General features: G+C 41.9%; 1 protein-coding gene across 1 annotated transcript; it reads left to right on the forward strand.

Annotated features, from left to right (window-relative positions):
- The first annotated feature begins 5583 nt into the window (after positions 1-5583).
- Positions 5584-26904, forward strand: clmna (calmin a). The gene is made up of 13 exons (XM_067243969.1): positions 5584-5894; positions 17669-17730; positions 19224-19319; positions 19409-19492; positions 19585-19677; positions 20059-20252; positions 20496-20689; positions 20800-20882; positions 21018-23285; positions 23827-24029; positions 24276-24363; positions 24451-24506; positions 25233-26904. Exons 1-13 carry the CDS (start codon positions 5810-5812, stop codon positions 25390-25392), a joined length of 3666 nt encoding a protein of 1221 aa, XP_067100070.1. The 5' UTR covers positions 5584-5809; the 3' UTR covers positions 25393-26904.
- Positions 26905-27195: the final 291 nt, after the last annotated feature.

The following is a 27195-nucleotide window of genomic DNA, read 5'->3' on the forward strand; positions in this document are numbered from 1 at the left end:
TCCACCATGTGACCATGGAGCATGTCCCCTGCCAAGCAATAGCTGAACATGCCCGACTGTTTACACACAATGCACTAATAGCTAAATCCCTTTAAATGTTTTAAAGCCCCTGATTTAGTCTCTGACTCACTGTGGTGTTGTCAGTATATTGCTGGTCTCTCAAATCTCCGATCTACACAACAGAAGTCATCAATGTTCAAATAAAAGCATGACCAGTCTGAGTTCATTTCAACCCGCTCTTCCTCTGCTGGATTGTAATAGCATTGTACATCATTGTGTCTGCTCTGTACAATTGGCCATTGATTCCTGTGAAATTACCCAATGTTATCTTGTGATTTCTGAGATGGGAGGAGGTATAAAGAGGATATAACATGCTATAAAACACCCCATAAAACTCCAGTCTCTGGCTGGACGTCCACAGGAGGCTACAGTCTTTGGTAGAGGAGCAGCTAGTACCGGCCGGAACTGAGCCCTCACTGATGTTATTACTGTCACCAGATTCATCCAATTCTCATTTGAGTGGGAAGAGTCAACATTGGTGAAAGCTGGTATTTATTACAATAAGTGAAGTGAGGGATGCATGCAAACGGGCTGTGATCATATTACCTTATTATGAATTGGCTAATTTATCAGGCAGGTCAGAAAGGAGACTAAGAGGGAAGGGGATGTTATGGGATAATTAATTGGTTTTCGAGAGAGATAGTCTGCATGTTTTATTGTGTTTAATGGGAAAGATAATGGCGGAAACAACGTTAGAGAGTAGATAGACTGAGGTTTTCTTTTTGATGACACCTCTATACCATCCCCTTTTTATTCAGCTACTTTAGCCATATATATGTATTCCGTGTCAGAACAAATGTTTTCTGACAAGGGAAAACCTTTGGATTTAGTCTACACAAAAAGTATGCAACTAAAACAAATTTATATACTCTCATTAAAAACAAAAACATTGTTTTATGTGGTGAGTTATGGTTTGTGAAAGCCTCAAAAGTAATGAAATTCAAATGACCACCACAACTCTAACCCAATAGATGCACAAATAAATAAATAAATTGTGATGCTAACACTTAATACATATTTATCATCCATGATACCAAGTGTGCTTTATCCTCCAGTCTAAAACATCAGGTTTTACAGGCATTGCAAGGCTTGTCATGCAGTGCTGTGGTTCAAAGGTCATCCACTCCACCTGTGTTGGTCTTGTGACCACTTAACCTGCACACACTTAATGAAAGCTCTCTTCCCTAACTCACAATACACCCGGGTCCTTTCCTTTAGCACTGACAGCTTCCATCTTCTGAATTAGCCTTTCTCAGATACCTCACCCACAATGGTAAATATTTAAGCAGCTACCGCGTTGCCATGGCAGCGGTGCTGGACTATCACAGGTTCGTTGCCCATCAGGGATGACCTCGTAAATTCTGATGTCATGACCATGTTTAGTAGAGGTACTCACAGGCTGGAAAAACTGAATCCTTCTCTAAAATTCCCTGTCAGGCATACATTTCAGGCATAGATTTGTAAAAAAAAATTGTTTCCTTATGACAGATGTAATGTGAATGTCCTATGTCAATCTCACACCATAGACCCAAGTGAAAAGCTAGTGTAATAGGGGAAGCAATACACCAGTGTATTTGGCTGGCTGCAGACCCTTCCCCCATAGCTAGTTTTCGTGGAATGTGACCTGTCATGAATGTGTCCTGATAGATTTATGGTTCTCTTGTTTACACTCTTTCTGTCACTGCCCGAGGGCCTGGGGTGGCCAAGCACTCTCTAGTCATCTTACCTATACCAAATCCTCTCTAAACAAAAGGCTGAAAAACTGCAAATGTTATTAATACATGTTAAATTGATATTTTGGGGAATGAACCAGTGCCCCATGCTGTCATAAGAAGCTAAGATGTGACAAAGCGGTCAAAAAGATTTGCATTTTTTTTTCAGGGTGGTTTCATTGATCCGTAAGACAGCTTTCAGGAGAGCTCAATAATACATCTGGTGGTAGAATGGGATGAGCAGACAAATTCTAACTGGTATAATGTAATGTTAGGTAAAAGATTAGAACTTTGATAATATGAACGAGTACACAACATTATTTCAATGAAATGAATTCATTTTTTTCTTTTGGGTATATTACTAATCCATACACATCTGTTTCTGTTATGTGCTAATCCACATATTATCCTCATATTAAATATTAAATGTTTTTACCAAAAATCACTTAAAAACTCCAGAGATGGAGAACAGCCCACTGCTGAACACATATCCAGGACAATGCGGTGATTGCTTGCTAATGTTGCTTGACACGAGAACTGTCTTAAATCTGTGCTTTCATTCCATCGAGCATGTCATGCATTTGTTGCACATGTCCCTGTGAAACAGCACATTAGTTTGAGTGTAGGCCAACTGCTGTTTACCAAGATGGCACGTGCATGTTCTCTGTAGCACTGGCTGGATGGTGGTTGTCCTTCTGACCTCCAGCCCAACATCCAGCCAATCACCGACAGATGGACTGGAGAGATGGACGCTGTGTTCTGTCTGTGTGTGTGTGGAGGGATGTGGGGGAGGATGGAATTGTGTGAGGGGAGGGCTGGTGTGAAGTTGTTTATTTGCTCTCAGGCAACTGAAAGTGAACACAGATTATCTATTAGTGCAGTGCTCTTTACCTACGCATCTTCATAACACTGCTATCAGTTTCTTATGTAGGTCATAGATTTCTTCAACTTTTTCAACTGCAAAGAGTTTCTGTTTACTAATTTTCCTCCTAGATTTGGTTTGTATGCACAGAGAGCAGATTCAATATAGCCTACACAAACACAGACAAAAACACAAATTCAAACTTGTACCAGACTTCCACCAGTTATCACCTAAAATAAACAGTCAGAATCTCTCCCACCCTCCTTTCTACAAACCCCAACTCCCTTTTCCTGTTCTGTTCATAGGCTATAAAGTCCACACTGTGGCCATAATCATAACATGACATTTTCAGACAGACAATCCCTAATTGGATGTGTGGTTCCAAACCGTATCATCCTGTGATCTTGAATGTGTCTAGATTTCCATCCAGACAAGGATGAGGTTAACATGTCAGAATACTACAGAGATTTGATATGTTGTGATTATTTCTACTAGCCTATAACACAACATGGTGTTGTGTGTGTACCTATCCAGGTAGTACCAAGAACAATATTGTATTTCTGTCAACACTAATTAGAGAAACCGCTTTACGTGGGCTAGATAGAGATGCAATTGAATTTGGTTGATGCATATTTCTGTAGCTTCTGCAGCTACCTTTTTGTTTATTCCACATCCATTTATGTGTGTGGGAGGAGAGATCACTTTCATTCTGATGCCTGGTTACACAACAACTGCTCATGGCTTATGCTCAGATGCTCAGCTTGGGTGCAATGACCCCCTCTTAATCACAAATGTGTGTGTGTGTGTGAAAGAGAGAGAGAGAGAGAGAGAGAGAGAGAGAGAGAGAGAGAGAGAGAGAGAGAGAGAGAGAGAGAGAGAGAGAGAGAGAGAGAGAGATGGGGGGGCTAGAAAAAAATTAATGTGCTATCCTCGTTATCGGATATACAGTCTCTCGTCTATCTTCAGATGCAGGAAATCCCAGTTGGTGTAATTTGTTTAGGGAGTTGGCTTCTGCAGGCTTTGTGTCCATGTACATCAACAACAAATGTAATGATGAGTTAATGATGTAAAAGGAGAAAGAACACAACCATACTTACATAAATAATTTGATCTAATTTAAGTACAATTTCAGTTCCTCCTCAATGACCTCTGTCTCCCCACTCACTCTTGGAGGAGGAGCTAGAATCAAACTTAAATTAGATCTGACTATTTATGTAAGTATGATTGTGCTCTCTCTCTCTATTTCCATCATTAACTTACAGGAAACTCTCCCCCACCCTTCCATCTTTGGATTCTTCCATCCGTCACTGCTGATGCCCCTACTCCCTTCAGCAATGCCAACTACAAGCCAGATGTTCCCTGGCACCATGCTTGCTAACATACAAACAATGAACATCATGACCATTGCACTTTTTATAATTCCAGGAATATCTGTGTTTGTGTGTCACCGATATCTTCATCATCGGCATCACGGGCACTGTGCACTAGTTATGCTGTGAATACAAATTTTAATACATTTTATGTGTGTATTAGTGTGTATATCAGCGACATATAGGATTGTAAATGAGTTGTTTTCGTTATAGCTAAATTGGAAGCCAGCAGAGCTACTACCAACGTAGGGGGGATTTAATTTAAAATGGATGAAGCTCCTGCTAGGTAGGCCTAAAGCCCTTTACCTGCCTGTGCCAGAGGGCTGTCTGCCAGGTAGAGAGTGTGACATGTCCACCTGCTTCAAAGTATGTGAGAGAGTACCATGTACCAATTAATTTATTTGATATTAGGCTTAAATGTAACTTTATTTCTAAATATTAAGTTTCCCAGTTGTTTGGGGGAGAGGTGGTAGTATAACTGGTGTCAATGCTCCATATTGTGGGCGATAACAGCGAACGTGATATTGTGACACTAAATGTGTTAGTTAAGCATTTTAAGATGATGTGGTTTCCTTTTTAATTTAAACAATTATTTTTTAAGTCAAAGTTTTTAAGTCAATGAGTTTCAGTAACTATTTGGGTTATTATAAGGTAATACGCCATGCAAGTTCCAATAAATCTACTTAAATTGCACTCATTATCTTCTTATGGACAGATAACTATAATTTAGCTTAGAATTTATTCTGCTGAATGCTGCATGATCCTGGGTTAAAGCTAATAATTTATACCACAATCTTAATGACTCTAAAGCTTAAATGGTGGTCGGTAGCCAGCCTGTTTTTCATTACGTCCTGCACACAAAATACATTTTACATGGGATAACCCGCAGAGTGCATGGAAAAATAGGTTGTCTTGATCCTTTGATCCAAATGACCACTTACACTGGACTTTCCCCGAGGGGACAACATTATTTCTTGAACTCTTCTCCTGTTTCTCGTTCCCAAGATCCGAGTGCCATATTGACAAACTGCCATAGGCTGCTGACAAAGAACGATAGACTGAACGAAAATAACATGCGAGTCAACGTTAGATATCCAGATATTTGTTAAGTATCTGATTGTCAGCATTCTTGGTAACAACTTAATACGCAAAATTCAAACCTGTTGCCAATTTTCTATTTTGGAACAGAGTAACGCACCACTGTGTGTTGTTACCATATTATTCGCTTGTAAGGATGAATGGCAACAAAGCCGGTGCAGTTCTTGAACTGTCGGTAACAATGTATGTTTCGTAAAATTAGATTAATTCAAACACTTGGCTTTGCACCTCCAACAATGTCTTATTGTGGACATTATTTGGAGGAACATAAACCGAACTGTGTTCTGTGCTTCAACCAATGTTCTTTCTCCAAACCTACACAGACTACCTTGTCGCACTGTACGGGATGGTGGGCGTGTACTCTATATTGCTACAGCCCACCACGAAATATTAACCAGGTGTTCCTATTGCCTTCTCTACATTTCTTGAAATCTGTTCATCTCGGTCATTTTCCGCGTCCTCAGCGCCTGATATTGTGCCTTATACGTCATGACGGTATAGTAGCCTAAACGACAACAATGCTCTTGCAAAAACCATCTTCCCGGTAGGGTGTTCGTTGATTAGACCTTTTCCTGAACTGGACGCATGGCTCCCGTCCGGCTCCCCGCACAATAGACCGCTAAAGAGGGGACAGTGCTGCCATCTCTGTCGCCTTCCAAAGGAAGGTGTTTTTGTGTCGGTAGACGAGAACTTTCCCGTCCGACCCGATGGCTGGACACGAGTGGAAAGATTGGTTCGAGCGGGAGGAATTTATCGGACAGATCAGCGATATCCGAGTGCAAAATCTTCAAGGTATGCTGTGGACGCGTAGCCGAACGCTTCTGTGTCCCCCCTTTGTTATTGTTAAACTGCATTATTTGTGTATCACTAACCTACCGTATTTTAGCAACAATATTAAAGTGCTGCCTATAGCAGCTTACCGTAAACTAAGATACCAGGTTTAGATTTAGATGTGGTAGTCGAAAGCAGTGTGTCGGTGCGAGGTTTATTACAACTTCTGGATTTTTGCACATAATGTAGTCTAATCCTACTATGCGACATGGTTATTCGGTTTATCTACTCATTTATGCCACAGCGTTGCACATTGTGAGGACAATGCAAAATACACAACTCAAGAAAGCCGCAAGACAATGCCCACGGATGAAATCTCCTGTGTTGCAAGCAATTCATTACGGGAACAAATCAGAACTCTGATCTGGGACCATCCAGTTGTATATGGTCATTCACAACTTCATCCTCTTTCGAATGGCAACTAACACCTGTTGTGCTGCACCCTAATTGTAGTTCCTAGTCACCAACAGTGGATGTCTGTAGGCTACATAGCGAGCAAGCAATAATTGGGCAGTTCAGTGGCAATAATTTGTTCACTGACAGTAGTGAGAAGGAGGGAGACTCAAGAGGTTCATGCATCAATTAAGAGTATCAAGCCAGCATTGCCATTGACTGATCAGTGTACAGGCAAACAGGCTACCTGCTAAGCCGAAACTTCAACCGTGCCATAGCCCTTTTATTAGAGTCTCTAGGACCTGGGTTGGTACAGTGTGTATTTACACTGTTTTAGACTATATTTGCTAAATAGTGTTACTTTGTTGTGGACACACATGACCTTTATGTGTGTCCCTGCATTATGTGTGTGTGGGGTATAGATTCTGCACCCCAAATTCCAACCTAAATTCATTCATGCTACTTCCCTGCGATACATTGATATGTACAGTACGCTGCAGTAGAATAGATTTATATTCAGTCACTTCTTTTACAGTCAATTGAAAGGAGATGAGCTCCCTAGCTTCAGAGTTCAGTTGTGTCTCCATGACACCCACGGATGTGACACTTCCATCCGAGGCCTGGCTCAAAAAAGTCTGTGATTTGCATGGTGAGAGATGGAGAAACCAGCACGCTAAAACAATGGCCTGAAGGGTCTTATGTAACGCTCTCCCATCAGAGAGAAGGAAAGCAAGGGAGGGCAAGGCCCTCTGCTTCACAGCGCTGGAGAGTCTCCGAGTTGTACGTTCCCACACACACACACATCGCACACCCGCAAACACATCATCACACACAAACCCACGCACACACACGTTCCCAACTCCCTGAGAGACTCCCTGAGAGCTATGCAACCTCGTTGGGTTGCATGGCTCTCTCTGAGCTTGTGGGTAGCGAGTGCTGTTCTCTATTCTGACCTGAGCAGAAGCATCTTTAGTTATTCAACAGTCGGCAGCTCATTGCTTTGCCAAGATCGTTAGCTAGCTGAGCTTAACTTTTCTGTGTTTTATATGGCCAGAGCTACTAGCAATGAACTCGGTCAGATAGCATTTTACCTAACTCATTAGATGTGTTGCTCTTCTTTACCCACAAAACTTGACTAGTTGTAAAACACAAATACCCCCTTTCATTTCAAAGTTAACAATTGAGTAAGTAGAAATTTGCAGATTTGTTTTTGGCACATTAGCAGATATGTTGTTGTTGAATGACTGCAGTTAAGGTATGGCCGAAAGCGTATGGGGGATACAGGATGATCTCAGCGAAATAAATGATTCATGACAGAGTTGATCAATATCTGGGATTTTGACTGACCAGAGGTCATTCTGTAGCTTGCGGTCCCTCAGAAGGATCAGGTCTAGTTTCACTTGCACATGCGCGCAGTGCGCTCAAAACGGACCAGTCAGCCTGTCAGCCTGTGCAGGCTACGTGGCCATCACTGCTTAGGAGAGAGAGAATCCTAGGGCTGACACCTGAAGCGTCTACCTTAAGGGGTGCACATCTGGTAAAGGGTTCTAAAAAAGCACTGCGCTGCACTAAATCCACTACAGTATGGGGAAAAAGTTCAAACAAGCCTTAAGCCAGAGTAAAAGCCATCACTGCTGTGCACTTGACTTTTTAAATGGGGAGAAAGAGAGAGAGAGAGACACGGAGTCAAGGTTAGAGTGCCACCTAACCCAAGTAACAGAACTGAATTTCTGCGTGTCTACGGAGAAAGTGGCTTATCCTCTCACACTTCTTTGAATGTGCTGTCCCTCTTTACACACATGCGTTTTTTCTTTACACACACACACACGCTCTTCACACACACACATGCAGTCCCTTTTTACACTCAGTCGCAACACACATCATCCCCTCCATACTTCACATCGAAGCAAGCCAGCCGCAAAGTGACTCCAGACAAGAGCTTTCGGATCCTGTGGTATGAGTTTTGTGGAGGGCAGAAGGACAATGCATGCCTCTCTTTCACTCTGTTCTTTGTTTTGTTTTTATTTCAGCCCCCCTCCAAATACTACCACGGCCCTTGATAACCAGTTTTTCTATAAAACTAGGTTAAATTTGATTACTTTTATTAACCCTCTGGGTTTTCTTGACTGTACTTGATGAGAGACTAGAGATGATTTTAGACTTGAGATCCTATTACTAAATCATTTACTATAATAAATAGCAGGACGCTCAAGTAAACAAACTTAGAGGATTGTCAGACTCTCACCTCTTCATTGATAACTTGTATACTTATACTTGCTAAGAAGGAAAACATTTTTTGTAAGAGGTGTGTCGAGGATTGTATGGGTCTGTTATTCTACTAGTCACTCTGTTTCTGCACTGTGATGATACCGTTTTCAACCCTTCATGCAGTATTCATTTGCTTTGCTGAGCCTCCCTGGTTCTATATTCCCTCCCTCTCCTTCACTCTCTTCCCAATCTACCCCCAAAATGTGGGAGTACAGTATTGAAAAGCAGAATTAAGGTCACCTGAACTCTTCTCATTCTACGATGTAGTAGGTCTCAGTGCTGAGGAGAGAAAGACAGAAAGCATGTTTGATCTACTCCTGCTCCTCCTCTCTTGTTTTGTTAGGATTTCCCGGACATCCCGGTTGTAGAACAACGAGGATTTACAGAGCCTGTAGATGGGCACCTCAGAGTCTATATTTAGTCCATGGACCATGTTCTCAGAGGACCATGCATAAGTGGTCCTTAAAGTATGTGCGCGTGTGCGTGTGGAAGAGAGGAAAAAATGTGAAGATCCAGAAGACTGTGCAGCAGAATTATTATGTAAGCCATAGTAGCCATAGTAACTGTTTCAGTGCCAGATTGGCACACAGTCTTGTGTTTTTAGAGGTAGCCTGTGGGGCCAGTAACATCTAGACTTATATAGAGGATGACAGCCTTACAGTCCACTACCCTTACAGTTCCAGTATGTACCTAAAAGAGGATGTGATACAGTAAATAGTGAGCAAGGTGTCCAGGAATATCTTGTATGCTCAACCAGTGATATGGATGACAGCAGCAGGAAATTGAATCCAAACTGAAAAAGGTCATATAAAATGCCTAATGGCAGATGTGGACAACGGAGACACATACACTATCATTATAATAGTGGAAGCTTTTTGGATGACCAAATAAATCTGTCTTAACAGCTTCATTCAAAACACGTACAGCAGACCTCAAACTAGACAAATTCCATATAAGGTGTCCGCTGTCAATGTCCCTGATGATGTGGTTGGAGATTTGAATCACACCCCCACACTGAACAGGTGTTCATTACGATGCACCCTCATCTGACCCATGTACTGTTTGTCCCTGCTGCTCATCTCTTAGCCACCCACACTCCACTCATCACATCTGACAGCGTGCATGTGTGTGTGTGTGTGTGTGTGAATGTGTGTATATCCATTATCGTGCAGGAGCCATCCATGCCCACTCAGCAGCACTTTATAAGTACTTGGAAAAGGATAAAAAGGAGTGAGTAATGAGAAACGCTCGAAACGTAAATTTTTTCCCCTAAAAGAATGACCATCTCTCTAAAAATACCGCTGTTCTTTTTTTCCAAAGGTCAACAGTTATATTGTTGGATAAACCGGCACAAAGTCGCTGACGTTATCATGTGATGAAGTCAGTCTTTGTCTGAGGTCTATAACTGGACTGAAGAAAAAAAAAAGCAACTTTATTAGTTGCAGGTGTCTTTCTTCTGCTTGCCTGTAGGAACTGTCCAGCAGAAGAAAGTTACTCTCCTACTAAAAACTTTGATGGCGAATAAATCCCATTCTGATTCTGATTCTGATTCTGATTGAGCTGCAGAGTAGTCAGTGAGCAGGTATGATTTGAGGTTGGGAGGAGTGCTTATGATTCACCTGACTCTTGATTACACATGATCTCATGCTGTTGCTTTCCTTGCTGACCTGTATTCTCTTTTGAACTCTACCTTTTATACTTTTTAAGTTTTACATGATTGTAACTTATGATGATTGTGTAGGTTTTGAATTCACATAATCATAATGAATCATAATTGTTCTTTAGCTTATTTTTATTTAGTTCTGTGTGAAGATCAGTCGGAAGAATAGAATAGACCGCAACAGCATTGTTGTCGGTCTTAGGCCAAGAAAAAAGGACTACTGTGATATGGAAATATTGTTGGAAGCTTATCTGTTTCATCAGTGTCTCAGCTTGCTTAGTGATAAGTCTTGTTTGGATATTTCATCTGTTTGGAATGTGAGGGCAGAGGGAAGATAAAAGGATGACAAAAGGGCATCTCATATTTGTTCTTCGAACAACTCCAAGTTGTTTTGCAAGATGCTTTGCTCAGTCTGCCTCTTAGATTAGAAAGGATAAATCAACCATTGTTCAGTTCTTGTCAGTTCAACATGCTGTGGATGTGCATGGAACTGGTAGTTTCACTCTGATGTGAAGGTCTTATACTCCAAAAATGACACTAGTAGACAGACCTGTTTTACTGAACTGTCTTCATTGTGTAACTCACAGCAGGTAGACCTACTGCCCTGTCTTGGTAGGATGCAATGCAAATATATTTCAATGATTTGGTTATGGAAATTCTGTTCATGTCCTTTGTTTTTTTCACATTGTCTTGCTGTGGTACACTCAGCTTTGGTCACATTTTGTAAACCACTCTACAAAGTACTGGCCCTCGCACAAACCCCCTTGCTGCCTGAACTGAACTTTAGAACAAGAAATGTTTGGTATAATGGAAATGTTATTTCTGGGAAATGTCATGTAAAGCTGCAGTATTGTGGGTGGGACTCGAGCTTGAACTAGCTCTGTGTGAAAATGCCATCAACAACAGCATAATGGATTCTCTTAAGGTCTAAGATCAAATGATTATGTAGCAGTTGCTTGGTTTGATGCTCACTCTATATACACAGTGGGCACAACTCACAAAACAGTAGCCATATAAAATGCTACTGCCTCCTCTCTAACCAGAAAATCTTCCCATCAGTTTCTCTATATTTCCCAGTGGAGGCACATGTTCAGTTTGAAGATGCAATGACGCACTTTCACCTGTCCAATAGCGTAAGATTGATGCTTACTGGTCTATAGCAAAAAAGCAAGCAATGAAGGAGTCAAGTGAAATGGTTTGATTCAGGCCTTGGTGAAGTGGAAGCGAGGTGACCCACTTCCTCCGAAGTCCTACCCCAGCCTCTGAGGGGTTTCTCTAAGTCTGAGACAGACCAGCGGCCATGATGGATGACATCAATACGGGATGCCCTGAGGAGGTGTCACACAAGTAGACTCCGCTGGCGAGGACAAGGGCATTCTCTACAAACTGTTTTCAGCTGCTTAGAGTGCTTCTCAATTATCTGGAAAGGTGTGTAAGATCTTTTGGTATGTTGGTAGCCGCTTACAGTATTTTTGCTTTTGGTATCTGCCGCCAAGTAAGCTTTGCTGAGTTAGTATGAGCCATCAAGATGGACCATATCAGATATGGTTGTGTGTTTGTGTTAAATGGTCCTGACCTCATCTCTCAGTTTTTTTTGTACATGAATTAGGTCTATTCTAGTGTACCTGAATGCTGATCAGAGTGCATGGAGGTCAAAGGGAAGGAATGACCTCATCTTGATAAATGTTGATCCATGTGTTAGTAGTAGTCCCTGCTAATCAGTCAGATAACATGTCTAGTTCATTAACTATTGGTGAGATTTAGCCACTTTCTACTTTCACTCTGTAATAGGGTTAGTACTTTGCAATAACCTGATTAGTCTTTGTTTGAAAACAAGTGTGCCCAGAAGTAAGCTTCAAGGGGAAACTGTACAAATTCCCTCTAATTTAGATGTGAAGGCAAAACAAGTGATTTAGGTGTTTGCTGTTCAATGTAGGCTAGATATTTATGGACTGAATCCTTTTATGTGGAGCAACAATGATTAATGCAGATTCAGATTTCATACAAAACACATTTAAACTTGTTTTTATTCCATATAAACAACTGAACACATGTTGGTGTAGAGAAAGGCATACCAGTGTTTTTACATGGAATAATTTTGAAATTAATTACACAACTCTTGCTTAAACTATCGATCAGCAGTCTAGAAGGGTTCTCATGTCCTCCACAGAAATGAGAAGTTATGTGGTCATTTGCTTGCGTAATTGTCTGGCCCCATGGAGCAATCCTGTGTACCCAACATGTAGGCCAATGATTTCCTTTAGCGGCTTATGTAAACATTCTTCATCAAACAGCCCCCCACCCAACCCGGTTTGTCTTATAAGGTGCGTGAGGTATTTTTATTTACATAATGTATTGTTTCCATAGCAACCTGCTGGGAATACCCACTTTGTTTCCAATTATGCTCCCACTGGGAAATGAAACCTACACCTCTTTGACTAAACCTAAACATGTGTTGAATTAGAGCCAATGTAAGTCTTTAAATTAGAGGAGGGGGCGAGCAGATTGAGAACATTTTATCCTAGCTGTAGAGTTATGTAATCCTTTCTGCAGCATCTTTAGGGAAGCCGGTATCATGGAGGTTGTATTAATATTTAAATGACAGCTTCTCTTTGTTGTTGTTCTTTTGTGGTGTTGCAGTCAAAGAACACTCGCACAGAGATAGACTCAAACACGAGTGAGACACACAAAGAATATGATCAGCTATACCAAGGCTACAATCAAAGTAAAAAGCAATCACACTCCTCAGGGAATGAAGCCTGTTCCGGGGAGATGAACCATTACGCTGTGTGTCTCATCTCTCTCACCAACTTTCAAAGTCTTTCTGCTCTTCGTGTTCTGACTTTTGCGAAGGTGCGTAGGAGGTGCCAGGACATCTGGAGGCCTCCTTCTCCATCCGGAGAGGAAGACCAACCTTGCACCCCTCGCCCGCTCCTCCTCAAAAGCTCTAATTGGCATCCAGTGAGGCAGAACTTTGCAGTCCTCCACCTGGATTTGCCTTTGGGTTACCCTCGAGTAAGAGTCAGGGACCTGTTCATTAAAATAATTACCTTCATGGGGGGATTACACAGTTTGCTATGGTGGTGAACCTTGTTTGTAGGTGGTGGACCTTGTTTATAGATTCAGTCCCTTTCCACTTTAATGGTAAGATTCTGTGTCACACAGGATAGTGCGTTAGGATCAGGGGTTAACTTGGGAATTTACTGTTTTTTAAGAGACAGTATTTACATAAGTTTTATGTAGTGTTCTGTTGTGACCAGTCGTTCTGACTTGCATACTACCATGTACCATTTAGTATCTTCTAAGCCAATGCCTTTATCCACAGATCTAGTTGTGTGTTTGACTGTCTGCATTCTGAAATCCATCACTTCATCAATGGATTATCTTGTAGACATATGGTGGGATTTGTTCTGCACTGGCACCTAGATGAACAATCGTTACATGTCTAGTGTTTGTAGATCAATGTTCAGGAACAGTGCCAAGCTAATTAAATGCTAATTATGTTTGCTAAGCCCCACCATGACACTCCAGCCTATGTTTGACTCTCTGAAATGTAATACAAATGTAGTCATTTTAAAACGATAATTTATGTCACCGTGAATAGGTTTCCTGGATGTCTCTTTTGACTGAGGAGGTTTTTGCATGGTATCCAAATAGAGACCAGCTTGCAGTGTGTTTGTCTAGAACCAGCATCAACAGACCTGGTCTGAATTGTAAGAATGGTTTATAGTGAACATAATAGTGACATGTGGAATGTGTCTAAGATCTTTCAAATGTTTATATTCTAGTCCCTTTCGAAGTGGCCTTCTTGTCACACACGGCTTGCACCGGAACATCAACTTTGGTAATGCTGTGAAACAATGTCAAGATTGTGTTTAATATGCCTGGGAGCACGAAGCATGTTCCTGGTCTTTTTTACTTAAAACTGTCCTTTTTGTAAAAAGCGACAGAGATGAGAGATGATGTCATGGATCTGCCACTACCTGCATGTCAGTGCGTCATCGCTTGGGAAGCTGAAAGGCCTGTGTGCGAACATTTCTTTGAAAACAGTGTGTTCACACAAGCTTCCACATGTCACAGTGTAACCTACAATATTGTCACATGATTGCAGAGTAAAAGGCAATCAATATTTTAAGCTCCGTCAGTAAAAGAATGGGACATTCCAGCCAGGTGACTTCTCCCCCAGGCACAGGAGTAATGGAAGCTGCCATGTCTTCAACTAAACTTTCACAGGAGAGAAGAAAAAGCACGCTTCACTAAGCTGACCCGTGGGCAGTTCTAACAAAAGAAAAGGCTCATTTTCATAAGTGAAGTTTGGAGATTAGTGCAATATTTCCAGAGTAACACCTGAGCTTGGCTTGCACTGTGAACATTTATCTAGTTTACTGTCTTGCCCCTGGCCGTACCCCAGCCTGAGTTTGAGTTTCTTCCTTCTGATTCCCTGTGTTCTGTGTTATTATCTTCACTTGTGTCTTGTGTGTTGTTTCTGGTAGCTCGTTGGTGTTCTAGTGTACACCTGTGTCTTGTTTGGCTGTGTATTTAGGTTCCTGTTATGTGTCCAGTCCTTGTCTTGTCCTCATCGTATGCAGGTGTGAGTCTCCCTACCGCGTTCCAGAGTTATCAACAATCAAAAATACTTTGGTTTTGATCCCGTCTGGCTGCCTCCCTGCATTTGGGTCCACCCCTGCACCTGCTGATCTGGTCTACAGTGCATAGACATGTAGTACACTCTCACCCGACTGTCCTCACACACGCATGTTAGTGAGAGAAAACAAATCCACATAGCTTCGTCCTTAACAGCTTGGAAATATGTCACGCTTGATAGATAGCATTTGTGGCCACCTTATTTGCCCCAGCCACAGGCACCACTCAGCATGTCATCATTCCCAGCTTGTGTGCTATGTTTGTTTTTAATGTAACACATTTTCTCACAACTGCAATAGGCCGTCATCCCTGTTGAGTAATACATAAACTGCTGACCAAGACTGGAGGGCAGAAATCTAAACAAAGTTTTACTATAGGGAGGAGGTTTGGAGAGCATATATTGGGATTTGGGAAGTGCTGCTACTTTACTGTTTCTAGAAGAGTATAGACCCAGAGTGGGCCTCTGTTTCAGCTTGATATGTTCTCACTAGTTCTCCCTTTTTCCCTCTCTCTGTGTCTCTGTCTCACTGCTCCATGCCTTTATCTTTACTGTCTTCGTCCCAATGTCTCCCCTTGGCTCTTTCATTTTCCCACGTTCTCTCTTTCTCTCTCTCCTTCTCCGTCTATCTCTTTCTGTCTCCCTCTGTCACAGCTGAGTGCTCAAAGCTGTCGCCCAGGCCGGCCCCAGCCTGGCTTTTTGTGTCTTTATGGCATGGTCAGAGAGCTGCAGAACTGAGGAACAGGCCCCTCATTAAAGAGATGGGTCTACACAAACAGACGGACACACCAGAAAGCCACATGCACTTGTGTGTGCACACACAAGCTAACACTCTTGCACGTTCTGTGACTGGATTGAGACTTTTCTCACTGATGTATCCTTGCATAAATACTTTTCTCTGTTATCTGTCTCTTGCTCCTGCTCTTTCCCTATCGGCCTCTCATTCACACTCACATGCACACACGCGCGTGCACACACACAATGCAGTAAAATCCTGCCCCTGCTCTGAAAAATTACTTTAGTGAGAGGCAAGTGAGGAGCTAAAGCCCTGGAGATTAAGAGGCAGGGCCTGCTTGTTAATGAGGAGTTCCCACTATCATTCTGTTATGCACCCTACTGTGCCTTCAGAGAACAAATGTGTTGTCACGTATCCTAAACTGGGATTTTCTTTTTCATCCTCCTTGTTCAATTTATTATGAGATCATTTATAATTACGAGGTGATATTGTTGACAGTAGAAATATGGTTACGCCACCCTTCTGACAGGCACAGCAACCGTTGCGATTAATTAGCAAGTCTAAGAAAACACGTATGTCAAGTTTGTGAATGAAGCCTCACTGCAACCATTTGTAAACGCCACTGTCCACTGGACCCTGTCACCACCATTCACAACCTTTATAATTTTCCAGGTACATTATCCAAAAGCTCTCGTTTCTGTTTGAAATATCAGTCCCCTATGTGGCTAAATAGAACCTTCCATCCATGACCTAATAGAGAAAGACTTACTGCTGTGGCTAGAAAGTGTTTGACATTTTTATGAAACATTAGGTCACCGTATCCGGACCCACTCATACCTCACTCCACTAAAGTGTGCGTTCTTATGAATGTGTACCATTGTAAGCTATGGTGATTTTATCGGCAATATGTGGCTCCTTGCTTCGAGGTCCTAATTCTGGATGGTTGGCGTTGGTAGCTCTGTCCCTGAGTATGGACAGCAGGTTGGTTTCCAGCAAATGATGTCTAACATTTGGCACAACAGATAAGTGGAAAATACAGAGTCAATACACACTTTGTTGCTTTTTAGTTTGTACTGCCAGGCTTTGTTCATAAATGGGTCATAAACGTGTCCCAAAGATCAGTTTGTGAACGGATTATACTTTTAATTTTTCCCAACCCTTTTCTCTTTCTATCTCAATAATTCCCCCTCCCCCTCTCTTTGTATTCACCCCCTGATCCTTTCTCCATTATCTACCACTGTTTCGCGACAGTCTTCTCTCTCTCTCTCTCTCTCTCTCTCTCTCTCTCTCTCTCTCTCTCTCTCTCTCTCTCTCTCTCTCTATCTGTCTCTCTCTCTGTCTCTTTCTCTGTGTCTCTCTCGCTCTCTTACAAGGCAAATATTGGAGGGCATCACCTTAACTTAAGTCTTTCAGGAGCCATCTTGAACTGCAACCTTGGGTGTTGGCAGTGTGCTTGTCATGTGCAATTACGAACAGATCAGTGGTAATGACAACGGTCACGGTTTCCATGGTTACTACTATTGGGGCTCCGGCCTAGTCTTCTCTCATTCTCAGCCTCTGCTCCAAGTGCTTGCTCTCTACTGCAGCCATGGCTACCTAGCTGTCACTTCTGCAGCCATGGTCAAAGACAAATTGGACTCTTAGCTCTTAAGCATGGTTGATTCCTCAGAGATATACTATATATGGAGAGACAGAAAGTGTGTGGATTCATGCATATACATGCACACTGTTTGATTGGTTGCTTCCTCCTTCTCCATGAATATGTGTTAGTACTGTGTAAACACAGCGTAGCTCACACCTTACCCCTCCTCATCGCAGGGGTGTGCTGAGTACATGCCATGGCTGCAGACGGAAATAGAAAAATGGCAGATTTATGATGAACCAGTGCATACCGGTGTTTACTGTTGACTCTTTCTCTCTCTTTATTTCTCTTGACCCACATGTTTTATTCAAAGACCAGATATACAATGTTACAGATATACTGTATATACAGTACAGTAGTCATCATGGCATGCATGCGTTCTTTTGTTTTACAGTGGAAAGAGAAGTTGTCCAGAAGAGGACCTTTACACGATGGATGAATCTGCATTTGGAAAAAGTAGGTCCAAAACAAAGCACCCCCAAAAAATGCATGCCTGGGTATCAAATTTAACTTGGCATGGCAGTGGTTAATGATCAATCCCTAATAACCCTCCCAACCCCCACCCCCCAAACACACAACCTTCAAGCATTGGGTTTGGACGTGCACATCTCTTTACACAAGACATGGCATGACCAATATAATTTAGGTGCTTATCCAAACTACTGTTTCACCTTCACCTGCACTTTCAGGTCTGTTCACCGGTGCTCTTACAAGGCTTTGTTCCTGGTGGTTATAGACCAACATAATGTAGCCAGGCACAAACAGGAGTGGCATCCCCTCCCTCTTGTTTTATGAATTATAGATGTTTTTTTGTGGAACGGTTTTAATGCACTGCATTAAAGTTTAATTTCACTGTAAATGCTAATCTGAATGTTTAGATTCAATTCATCTGACCTGGTGGTGAATCTCATTGTAATGCTAAACAGGTGGTTATGTAAATAGTGGGACTGAATGATCTTCCTTCTTCCGTGTGCTGGGGCTTTTGGGGAGATTTGGTAGAGCTCTTTGTTCAGAATGACTCTGCTGTGACATTCCTATGGGAATGTGCTTAGAGGTAGAGGTGTGTTAAAAACACTTTATACATTCCTTCACTTCCTTCACTCCGTCCTAACTTCCGTACTTAAAGCTCAGCCTCACTTTCTCTCAGACACATTTTCAAGAACAATAAAAAAGTCAGCAGGACACCAGTCTCTCAACCGGAATACATCGTGCCATACACCAGACAGCCATTTTATTAATTAATTTTTGCCTGATACTCCCCTCTCACACACACAAAGCTTTGTATCACTTATTCAACAAGTTTAACCACTCTATCCTTACACCATTGTTTGCGTTGGCATGGCCGTTGCCTGGCTCTAATGTTTCAGGGCACTCAGAGAGAAGATACCAGCCTATAGTCTAAGAGAAAAAAACGACTGGGAATCCAAGTGATTAAGCTTTTGTTTTTCTTTCACAATGACCCCTCTCTCTTCTATTACTCACTGCCTGGCATGGCTTCAGATCTCTGTCCCGCTAATTGACAATCCTACATTTGTCCTCTCTGTTGCTTTGGAAAGTGCTTGTCAATTGTGCCTACCAGTAAACCATTCAGAGTAGGTTGATGCATGAATTAATTATTAGTTTCATAAGGATGAAGTCATCTCTGTTTTGATTGGCTGCTCATTATGTTGATTAGAATTTTTTTTAAATTGTCAGTAGGAACCAACAACAATAGGGAACAGTCTAGCACTTGTAAAGGCCATCCTCCAATACCATGTTTCACTTGTAACTAAACAGCAATGAAGTGTAACTACATAGCTGTAGAATTCCATATAACTACAATGTTGTTACTATAATATGTATTGCTATGTAGTTACATGGTAGTTAATGTAACCATAAGGTAAAGTGCTGCCCTATAACTTGTTTAGAGAATTCAGATTGTTAGTGTTAAGTCATCTTGTTTGCTCCAGTGTAACCCTCCCATGGAGGTCCAAGATCTGTTCCGGGACATTCAGGATGGTCAGATCCTTATGGCCCTGCTAGAGGAACTTTCCGGATGCAAGCTGGTGAGATTAATGATACCATTTAGAAATTATATTTTTGTTTTGATGAGTCAATGACTATTAATAACTTTGTGAACTTTTTCATTTTCAAGCTCCATGGTTTCAAGAAGTCCTCACATCGCATTTTCAGACTCAACAACATAGCGAAGGTCCTCACTTTTCTGGAAGAAAGAAACGTGAGTAAATAAACAAGTTGGAAAACTAATTTTTTTACTATCCTAATGGATGATTGGTTGAGTTTTTAATCTGGTTGTGTTTACCTGCACAGGTGAAGCTAGTCAGTATCGATGCTGCGGATGTCGCTGATGGCAACGCATCCATTGTTCTTGGGCTCATCTGGAATATTATTCTCTTTTTCCAGGTAAACTCCTCTTTGACTGCCCCTCTCCTATACACAATTTATTTAATATTTCTTGCTAGCTCCATCTCTAATTCTATCTCATTCATGTTTTATGACTCTCTCTCTCTCTCTCTCTTTCTCTAATTCTCTCTTCCTTTCCTCTGAGAAATGATATCTCATGCCTATTCCACTGCCTTCCTGTGCAATTTCCATTCATACAGCCCAGTACTGAGTCTGTAGATTGACCTATACTGCTTACGGTGTAGCCCACAACCCTGGAAAATCACCATGAGGAAATCATTACCGCTCAATGCACACACACACTCCTCTGTGCTCCCTCCGGTGTTACACAGCATTAAGCACCCCCACTTTTTTTCTTGTGTCCAACCCCCTTCTCTCCAGATCAAAGAGCTGACTGGGAATATTAAGAGCCAGTTCCCCTCCTCCTCCAGCCTATCCTCCATCCCCACCAGCTCTGACTCAGACACCTCCCACTCCAGCACGCCCTCTGAGGAGAGACGGCCCTCCATTGCCATGCGGGATCATGGGAAAGTCATCAAGACCCTTCTGCAGTGGGTCCAGAGGCGGACCAGGAAGTGAGTGTTTGATTGCACGGAGATGGTGTCTGTGGTCAGTAAAGGGTCAGATGGGAGTTGAAGCATGGTCTATCTATGTTTGGAGTACACAGGCTGCATGTATTTTCAATCCTTTTGTATATAAACCGCAAGACAGGTGCATTACTGTACCACAAACAAGAATTCCAACAGGTTTGGTGAGTTCAGTCCCGTTTATACAGTATCCATACATTCTATAGTCTAAGGCAACACTGTTTATACCAGGTATGGAGTGGCGGTGCAGGACTTTGGGAAGAGCTGGACCAGTGGCCTTGCCTTCCTGGCTGTCATCAAGTCCATTGACCCCACCCTGGTGGACATGAGAAGATCTCTCCTGAGGACGGCCAAGGAGAACCTGGAGGATGCCTTCAGGACTGCCCACTACAGCCTGGGCATACCACGCCTACTGGAACCTGAAGGTAGTGTATATGTAGATGCCAAACTCCTAACATGGTGGGACTTTGATTAGCTCCACATCAGTCTATGACATGGAGGTGATTGGGAATATGTACACGTTTGATCTCCTCAGATGTAACAATCAACCCTCCGGATGAGCAGTCCATCATGACTTACGTGTCCCAGTTCCTGGAGCATTTCCCTGGGATAGAGGAGGTATGGATGTATGGTATATTATGGGATTGCGATTATGTTATGTCATAGACACATAGAGTGTCGGATGTGTAGTATGAAGCAGATACACACCATAAACTAATGTCTCTCTCCCTCTCTTTCACGCTAACTCCCCAGCCTCAGGACGTATCCGAGGTTATTGAAAGAAGTGTGTCCATGGGCAGACTCAGCTCTCGAAGCAGTGACTATGAGCTGATGAGGAACGGTGTGCACCGGAGTCGGCAGCGAGAGCGACCATACGTGGTACGCAAGGACTGGGTCCAGCCACCGCCCAAAATCTTCGTCTCAACTGTGTCCGACGACAAGGAGGCCATGTCGCCAACCTCCCCGTCCAGCCTTTCCTGGGCCAGTGAGGACTTGTCAGGGCAGTCCACTACCAGCCCCAATGGAAACCCCCAGGATGAAGGGAAGGAGGTCTTCACCATCTCAACTTCAAACTCCCCACAGCCATCCTATGTTGACTCTTTTACCAGTTCTTCAGCGGCAGAGTCTGTCATCTGTGATTCTGCCATCGGCTCACCAGACTCCTGGGCCGAGAGCGAGGCAGCGACACCAGATCGGTTTGGAGAGAGCCGTAGTGAGGAATCACCCACTGACAGCGTCATGGCCTTGGATGCCAACCTCCCTCCCTCAACGCCTGAAGAAGTCACTCTTGAGGGGCAGCTGCTGCCGTCGGTTACAGGGAAACCCCAGGATGAGCAATCGCTGCCAGAGCTGTTTATTGATGAGGGAATCTACTCACTTAGCTCATTAGATAGCACACTGGAAAGGGGAAAAGACAGCTTAGAGAAACAGGAAATTGAGGAGAAGGAGCATGAGCAGGAAGATACATCCAGCCATATCCTGGACGGGTCTTTTGAGCATATGCCTGATCAAAAAGAATCCTCTAACAAAACTCAGAGGGACTCTAAACAAAGGGACATGAGCAAAGGTCAGAGAAATGTACCTCCCAGTCAGAGAGAACCATCTTTAGAACTTTCAGATATTCCACAAAAGACTGAACCTGTGGAAACTAGCCAGTCACCACACAGCTTTGATCGAGTGAACCCTGATAGCCTTGATCCAAACGAGATGACAGGTGAAGTTGAGGTGGAAAGTGTAAGTGTGACCAAACACAAAACAACCTCTGTTTCAGAGCGAGAAAGAGAAGAGGAACAGTTAAAGGATGTTGTAGATAAAAGGCAAGATGAGGTTACTAAAGGAGCAGAAACACAAAATGGTCACATAGAACCACAAGAAAATGTCTGCTCTGAGTTGAATGATATCATGGAACAAACAGATATACATCCATTTCAGGACATGGAACAGATTCAGCCCAGCCAAGCCAGATCTAAAGAAGGAGGTTCGAACGCTGAGGAGAACCACACTGATCAAACAGACTCTCAAACGTCTGTACTAGATGCAGTCTATCCTCAATCAAGTGATTTACCAGAGGGCGGTGTGGAGAGAGATGAGAAGGCTGGAGATGAAGACCCAGGAGAAAGTAGGTCCTCTGGAGGTCACCTAATTAACATGAATGCTGATACCCCTGATGGCCCCAGGCCAACTGACGCAAGCGGTCATGATCCAAACTTTGCAGGAGTGGCTGATGAAATACCTGAGAGTGCCATCTGTAGACATGTAGAAAGTAGACATGATGATTCCATAGAACCCACTGATTCTATTGTTTCTACTGTGATTCAGGCCACAGACAACACAATAGAAACTCAGCAATATCCTCTTGGGTCACCTTTGGATCAGGTGAACCATCTACACAACATAGAGGTTTCAGATGTCAACCAGGCTTGTGACAACATTGTCACAGAAGTGGACCACGATGAGGTTGAGTCACACACCCTAGCCAATGCCATACACACTCTCAGCCACCCCGCTCAGTCTGAAAAGATGGAAGAGGCAGAGAGTGATATCGCAGGCCCCTCCAATGGGGATCGAGAAGGAGATGAGGCTAATTCAGATAAACACAACATAAACAAAATGGTAGACACAGACCACAATGGATCCAGGCTTGTGGAACTGGCGAATGACAATGAAGTGGCAAATATGGAAAAGAAGGCTGTGAGTGAATCAACGGACTTGTTCTATGCAGATTTAGATAGAGAAGAGCTAATGAGTGAGCCTTTGGACCCAATGGATTTGTTTTACCCGGATAAAGAAGAAGCCATGTTGTCAGACCAGCCTGAGCGGGAGGAGAGTATGTTCTCTTCCTGCTTCAGTGTGTCTGCTCTACAGCCTGCGCCAGCCTCAGAACCACTGAACACCCATAGTCTGCCGGAGACACACCCTCCCAGTCTGACAGAATCACACTCATCCAACCCGCTAGGTGAAGAGGAAATTGGAGATGACTCAACTAGCCAAGAGGACAGGATGATACAGGGGCGGGATAAGGTAATCTGGTGTTTATGGGAAACAAGGACAACATCTAATGTGTGTGTATGTGTTAGGATGGGCACTAGCTGTGCCTGACAACCCAAACAATGTGACATTTCATACACAAGGTCACTATCTCTCAACGTAACAGCAGTTTGAAGTGATCTGTCAGTGCATTTATCATCATTAGAAGTAGCAATCCCAGCCTCTCTAAAGAGTCTGTGCCTCTGATAATTTATGCATTGCTTAAAACATGATGTTCCCACCCATATCTATGTGCTTATGAATGATTGATCATCCAAAGAACCAGATGAAGAGGAGAAAGTATGTGCATTTTTTATGTGCATAATTACCCGTTATCATTGGCCCTGCACTTTCTCTGGTACCTCATAATTTGTGTTGTCATCTTTCAGTTTTTTCCCTATGCATCCCATGTTTTCATCCCCTTACCCTCACTCAATACAAACAACTAATTCATTTGTTAGTCTTAATACTTTTGTCTTCTACAGTTTTCCCTTCTCTAGCACTTCACTAACATTCCCCCACTGTGTATATTCAGATGGCTGAGGAGACCCATGAGGGTGCCGGTGAGCAAGCTAAACCCCAGGAACGGTGCACCCTTCTCAAGGACCAAGCCTCTGGATCCTTGGGTGTTCTGGAAGAGGTGGAGGCTGAGTCTCATCATGCTGCTGAACGCAGTGATCTCATCAAAACTCATGAGGAGAAGTTAGCAGCTGCCAGAGAAAACATGAAGTCTATGAGGTAGCTTTTTATTCTTAGTGACGGTACACTGGAAAACACAAACAAAGTGACTTAAGAACTGGGCCTTCCAGTCTGATAGGGAGATTAACTTAAATGTACTTAATGAAGTATTGCTTTGTGCATCTTTGGGTTATGTGTCAACGGAAATGCTTTCCTTTCCATTTAGAGATTTCTAGGTAATAGTATTTTATTTACCAAGACTGTTCAAAGATTACTATAATAACAGGCCTACGCTCTTCCCAACAGGGGAGAGGAAGAGAGTAATGGAGCAAAACTAGAAAAACAGCTTTCAAGTCTTTGCCACAGGAAGGTGGCAGAATCTGATAAGTTACGGGTAGGTACAAATTGTTTTTCAAGGCATACGATTATTATTAATAAACATGTACAAATTCTTAACAATTCCTAACTCACTCTTTTGCAGGACAATCAGAAGAGTGTGGCCACCAGCCAAACTCAGAGCACCAACTCCAAAACCAGGTGAGACTGTCCGACTACATCCAGTGTTGTTGTAAGATAGGGTAATAGAAGAGGATATTAAGTAGCTGCTAAATATGTGAGAGACATTCTGCACCCTACTAGTTTTCTAACCTAACCTGTCAACAGTTCTGCCTGGCGGTGAGGACTATGTATACCTTTCCAAACGGCCTCAAGGTGTAGGGGCTGGTTTGAGTCACTGTAGCTTTTTGAAAATGGGTGTAAAATGTCTGACTGTAATTAGTGTGAGTGCCTACAACACACATCTGAGAGGACAACAGTTGGGTTCTTGTTTCCTCAGCTCTGTGTGTGTGTGTGGATATATCTGCAAGTGTGTACATTTTTACCTATCAATTAATCAGTGATTACCTTGACAACTACCTTGTATGTTGAGGTGATGCATCATGGGAGCTATTTCAATGTATTTTTCCCTGTGGTGGGGACTGTAATTCTGTAATATAATTGACACCAAACTTGAAGATAGAAACAGATGACTGGATATCAGGAGTGATTGTGTGCATTGTCTATTTAATGGATAATCAAGTATTTTTTCACTTTGATGGTTAATAATATGCCCTAAACTGCATTTTTGTACATTGAGTACACTAAGACCTTCTCCACATTTGACCCTGCATTCTACTACACAATTATACATTTATTACTGTGTTGATTTTTTTTTTAGCTTTGCATCTATTTAATCGTAATAAACTTTGCTCTCTCTTTCAGTAGCCGAAAGGAGTCGAAGGTTTCTGCAGCAGCTGAGTGTTTGATGACAAAGTCAGAGCTGTACATGCTGCTGATCTTGTGGCTCATCCTCTACTGCCTGTTGGTGCTGCCACAGATTGACATCCGAACCCTGCCCAGCCTATTATTTAACCTGGAAGACTGAACACACACACACTCAAAGAAATACATATACAATACACTGTTTATATACTTTGATCTTAATGCACTTGTTTAAAGCAACACACAGTACAGTGCACATACTTGTGTGTAGTACACATAAAGCTTGGGTATATTCTCCAATCATGATTACACTGCCCCGTCCTCTTTTAAATTCAGTACATTTTTATATACACAAATGAAGGCTTTTTAAAACTTGATAATAATTAAGAGTAAAAAAAAAAGAAGTTTGCTTTTAATGTGGCTTCACATTAAAAGAAAGTGGTTTTCAATTATCAAAAGGATAATTGAAAACACCTTACCATGTTTCTAAACTGTACAATTACTTAGCAGGATGATACAGAACACATGGTTTATGTAGTTATGTGAAAAAAGTACAAAACATGGATATATATACCTACCCGATTTGCTCATTGGCGTATTCATTAATAAATAAGGTCTTTAAGGTATGGCTAATTTCCTTTTGAATAACACATTTTATAATAGGAAACATGAATACCGGTTACTAGTTCAGTGGAGGGTCTTAATTAATAACATCACTCTGTATACTTGGTTAAGGATTTTGGTGTGCTTGTTGCATTTTGAAACACATAATGTAAACTGCCAAAGATAGTGTTTGGATTGCTAACAAAAAGAAAACACAAGATTTTTTTTTTTTTTATATATTTTCATCAGAGATGAAGTTGTCCTGAAGTAATAATACATATGTTTAAGTTTGTTTTATGGTTTGACAATGCTCACACAGATAAATATTTTTAATGTTATATGGTCTGTTGAAAATATGAACTTTGATGATTAATTCCATTTAACTTGCCTTTAATGTATGCCATTTGGGTTTTCAGAAACTTTGTAATTCAGCTATGCTTGAGCTTGAGACCATGTGAATGAAATGAGAATGCTTTATAATTAAATAGTTTTTTGTTGTTGTTGTACAACCATAATGAAGTATCATGATTATTTTTTTTGTTATTCAACCAAGTTTAGAGTCCACTGTACCACCGCCATATCCCACCCACAAGCACAAAATTCACATTTTGAACAAATTATCTTTCAATTGAATGAACTTTCAATGTTTTATGTTTACTGTGTGTCTATAAGTATGTGCTAAAGCCATACATGTCTATGTCTGAAAGGGTTAATAGAAAGCCATGAATCCCCTGTTAAATAGATCACCTCTATAGCATTACACATCTTAATCTTCAGTGTATGGACGGATTTTGTGGTATTCTCAAACTGTTCTGCATGATTATGCCTACAGGACACAATCCTCTATCGTTTCTGAAAGGACTGACCTAGTAAGCTTCAGAAGTGGCATCTTGCTTTTGTATTTGAACTCAGACTGTTCTAATTGTGTCAAAGGCACCAGTCAAGTGCAATAAATGACATATTTTACCCCTTCGTTAAGATTTATTCCACAGTCGATCTAAATTGCGTATTCCATGTTGAACAAAGTTTATTAGAGTTACAGTTGGTAAATGGATTTTATTATGCAGCTATTTTTCCGTGATAAAAAGTTTTTATTAAATTCAGTTTGTGTCCAACTATTTTTTAACTTTCATGAATGCCTAATGGTATCCAATAGTATACGTTATAGTTGATGCAATACAATTTGATATCGCTTGCTTCAGTTTTGGGATATAAGGATAATCTGTAAACACTACCACTATTTATTGTTGTTAGTCTTTACTGCCATCTTGAGGTCAATGTTTGTCATGAGCCATAACAATGTGAGAAAAGAACTATTTACCACATGAAATTTAGAAAACAGCGTGCATTAATTTGGTATTTA

The sequence above is a fragment of the Osmerus mordax genome, chromosome 9, assembly GCF_038355195.1.
Source record: "Osmerus mordax isolate fOsmMor3 chromosome 9, fOsmMor3.pri, whole genome shotgun sequence".
In the NCBI taxonomy this organism is placed as follows: Eukaryota; Metazoa; Chordata; class Actinopteri; order Osmeriformes; family Osmeridae; genus Osmerus; species Osmerus mordax.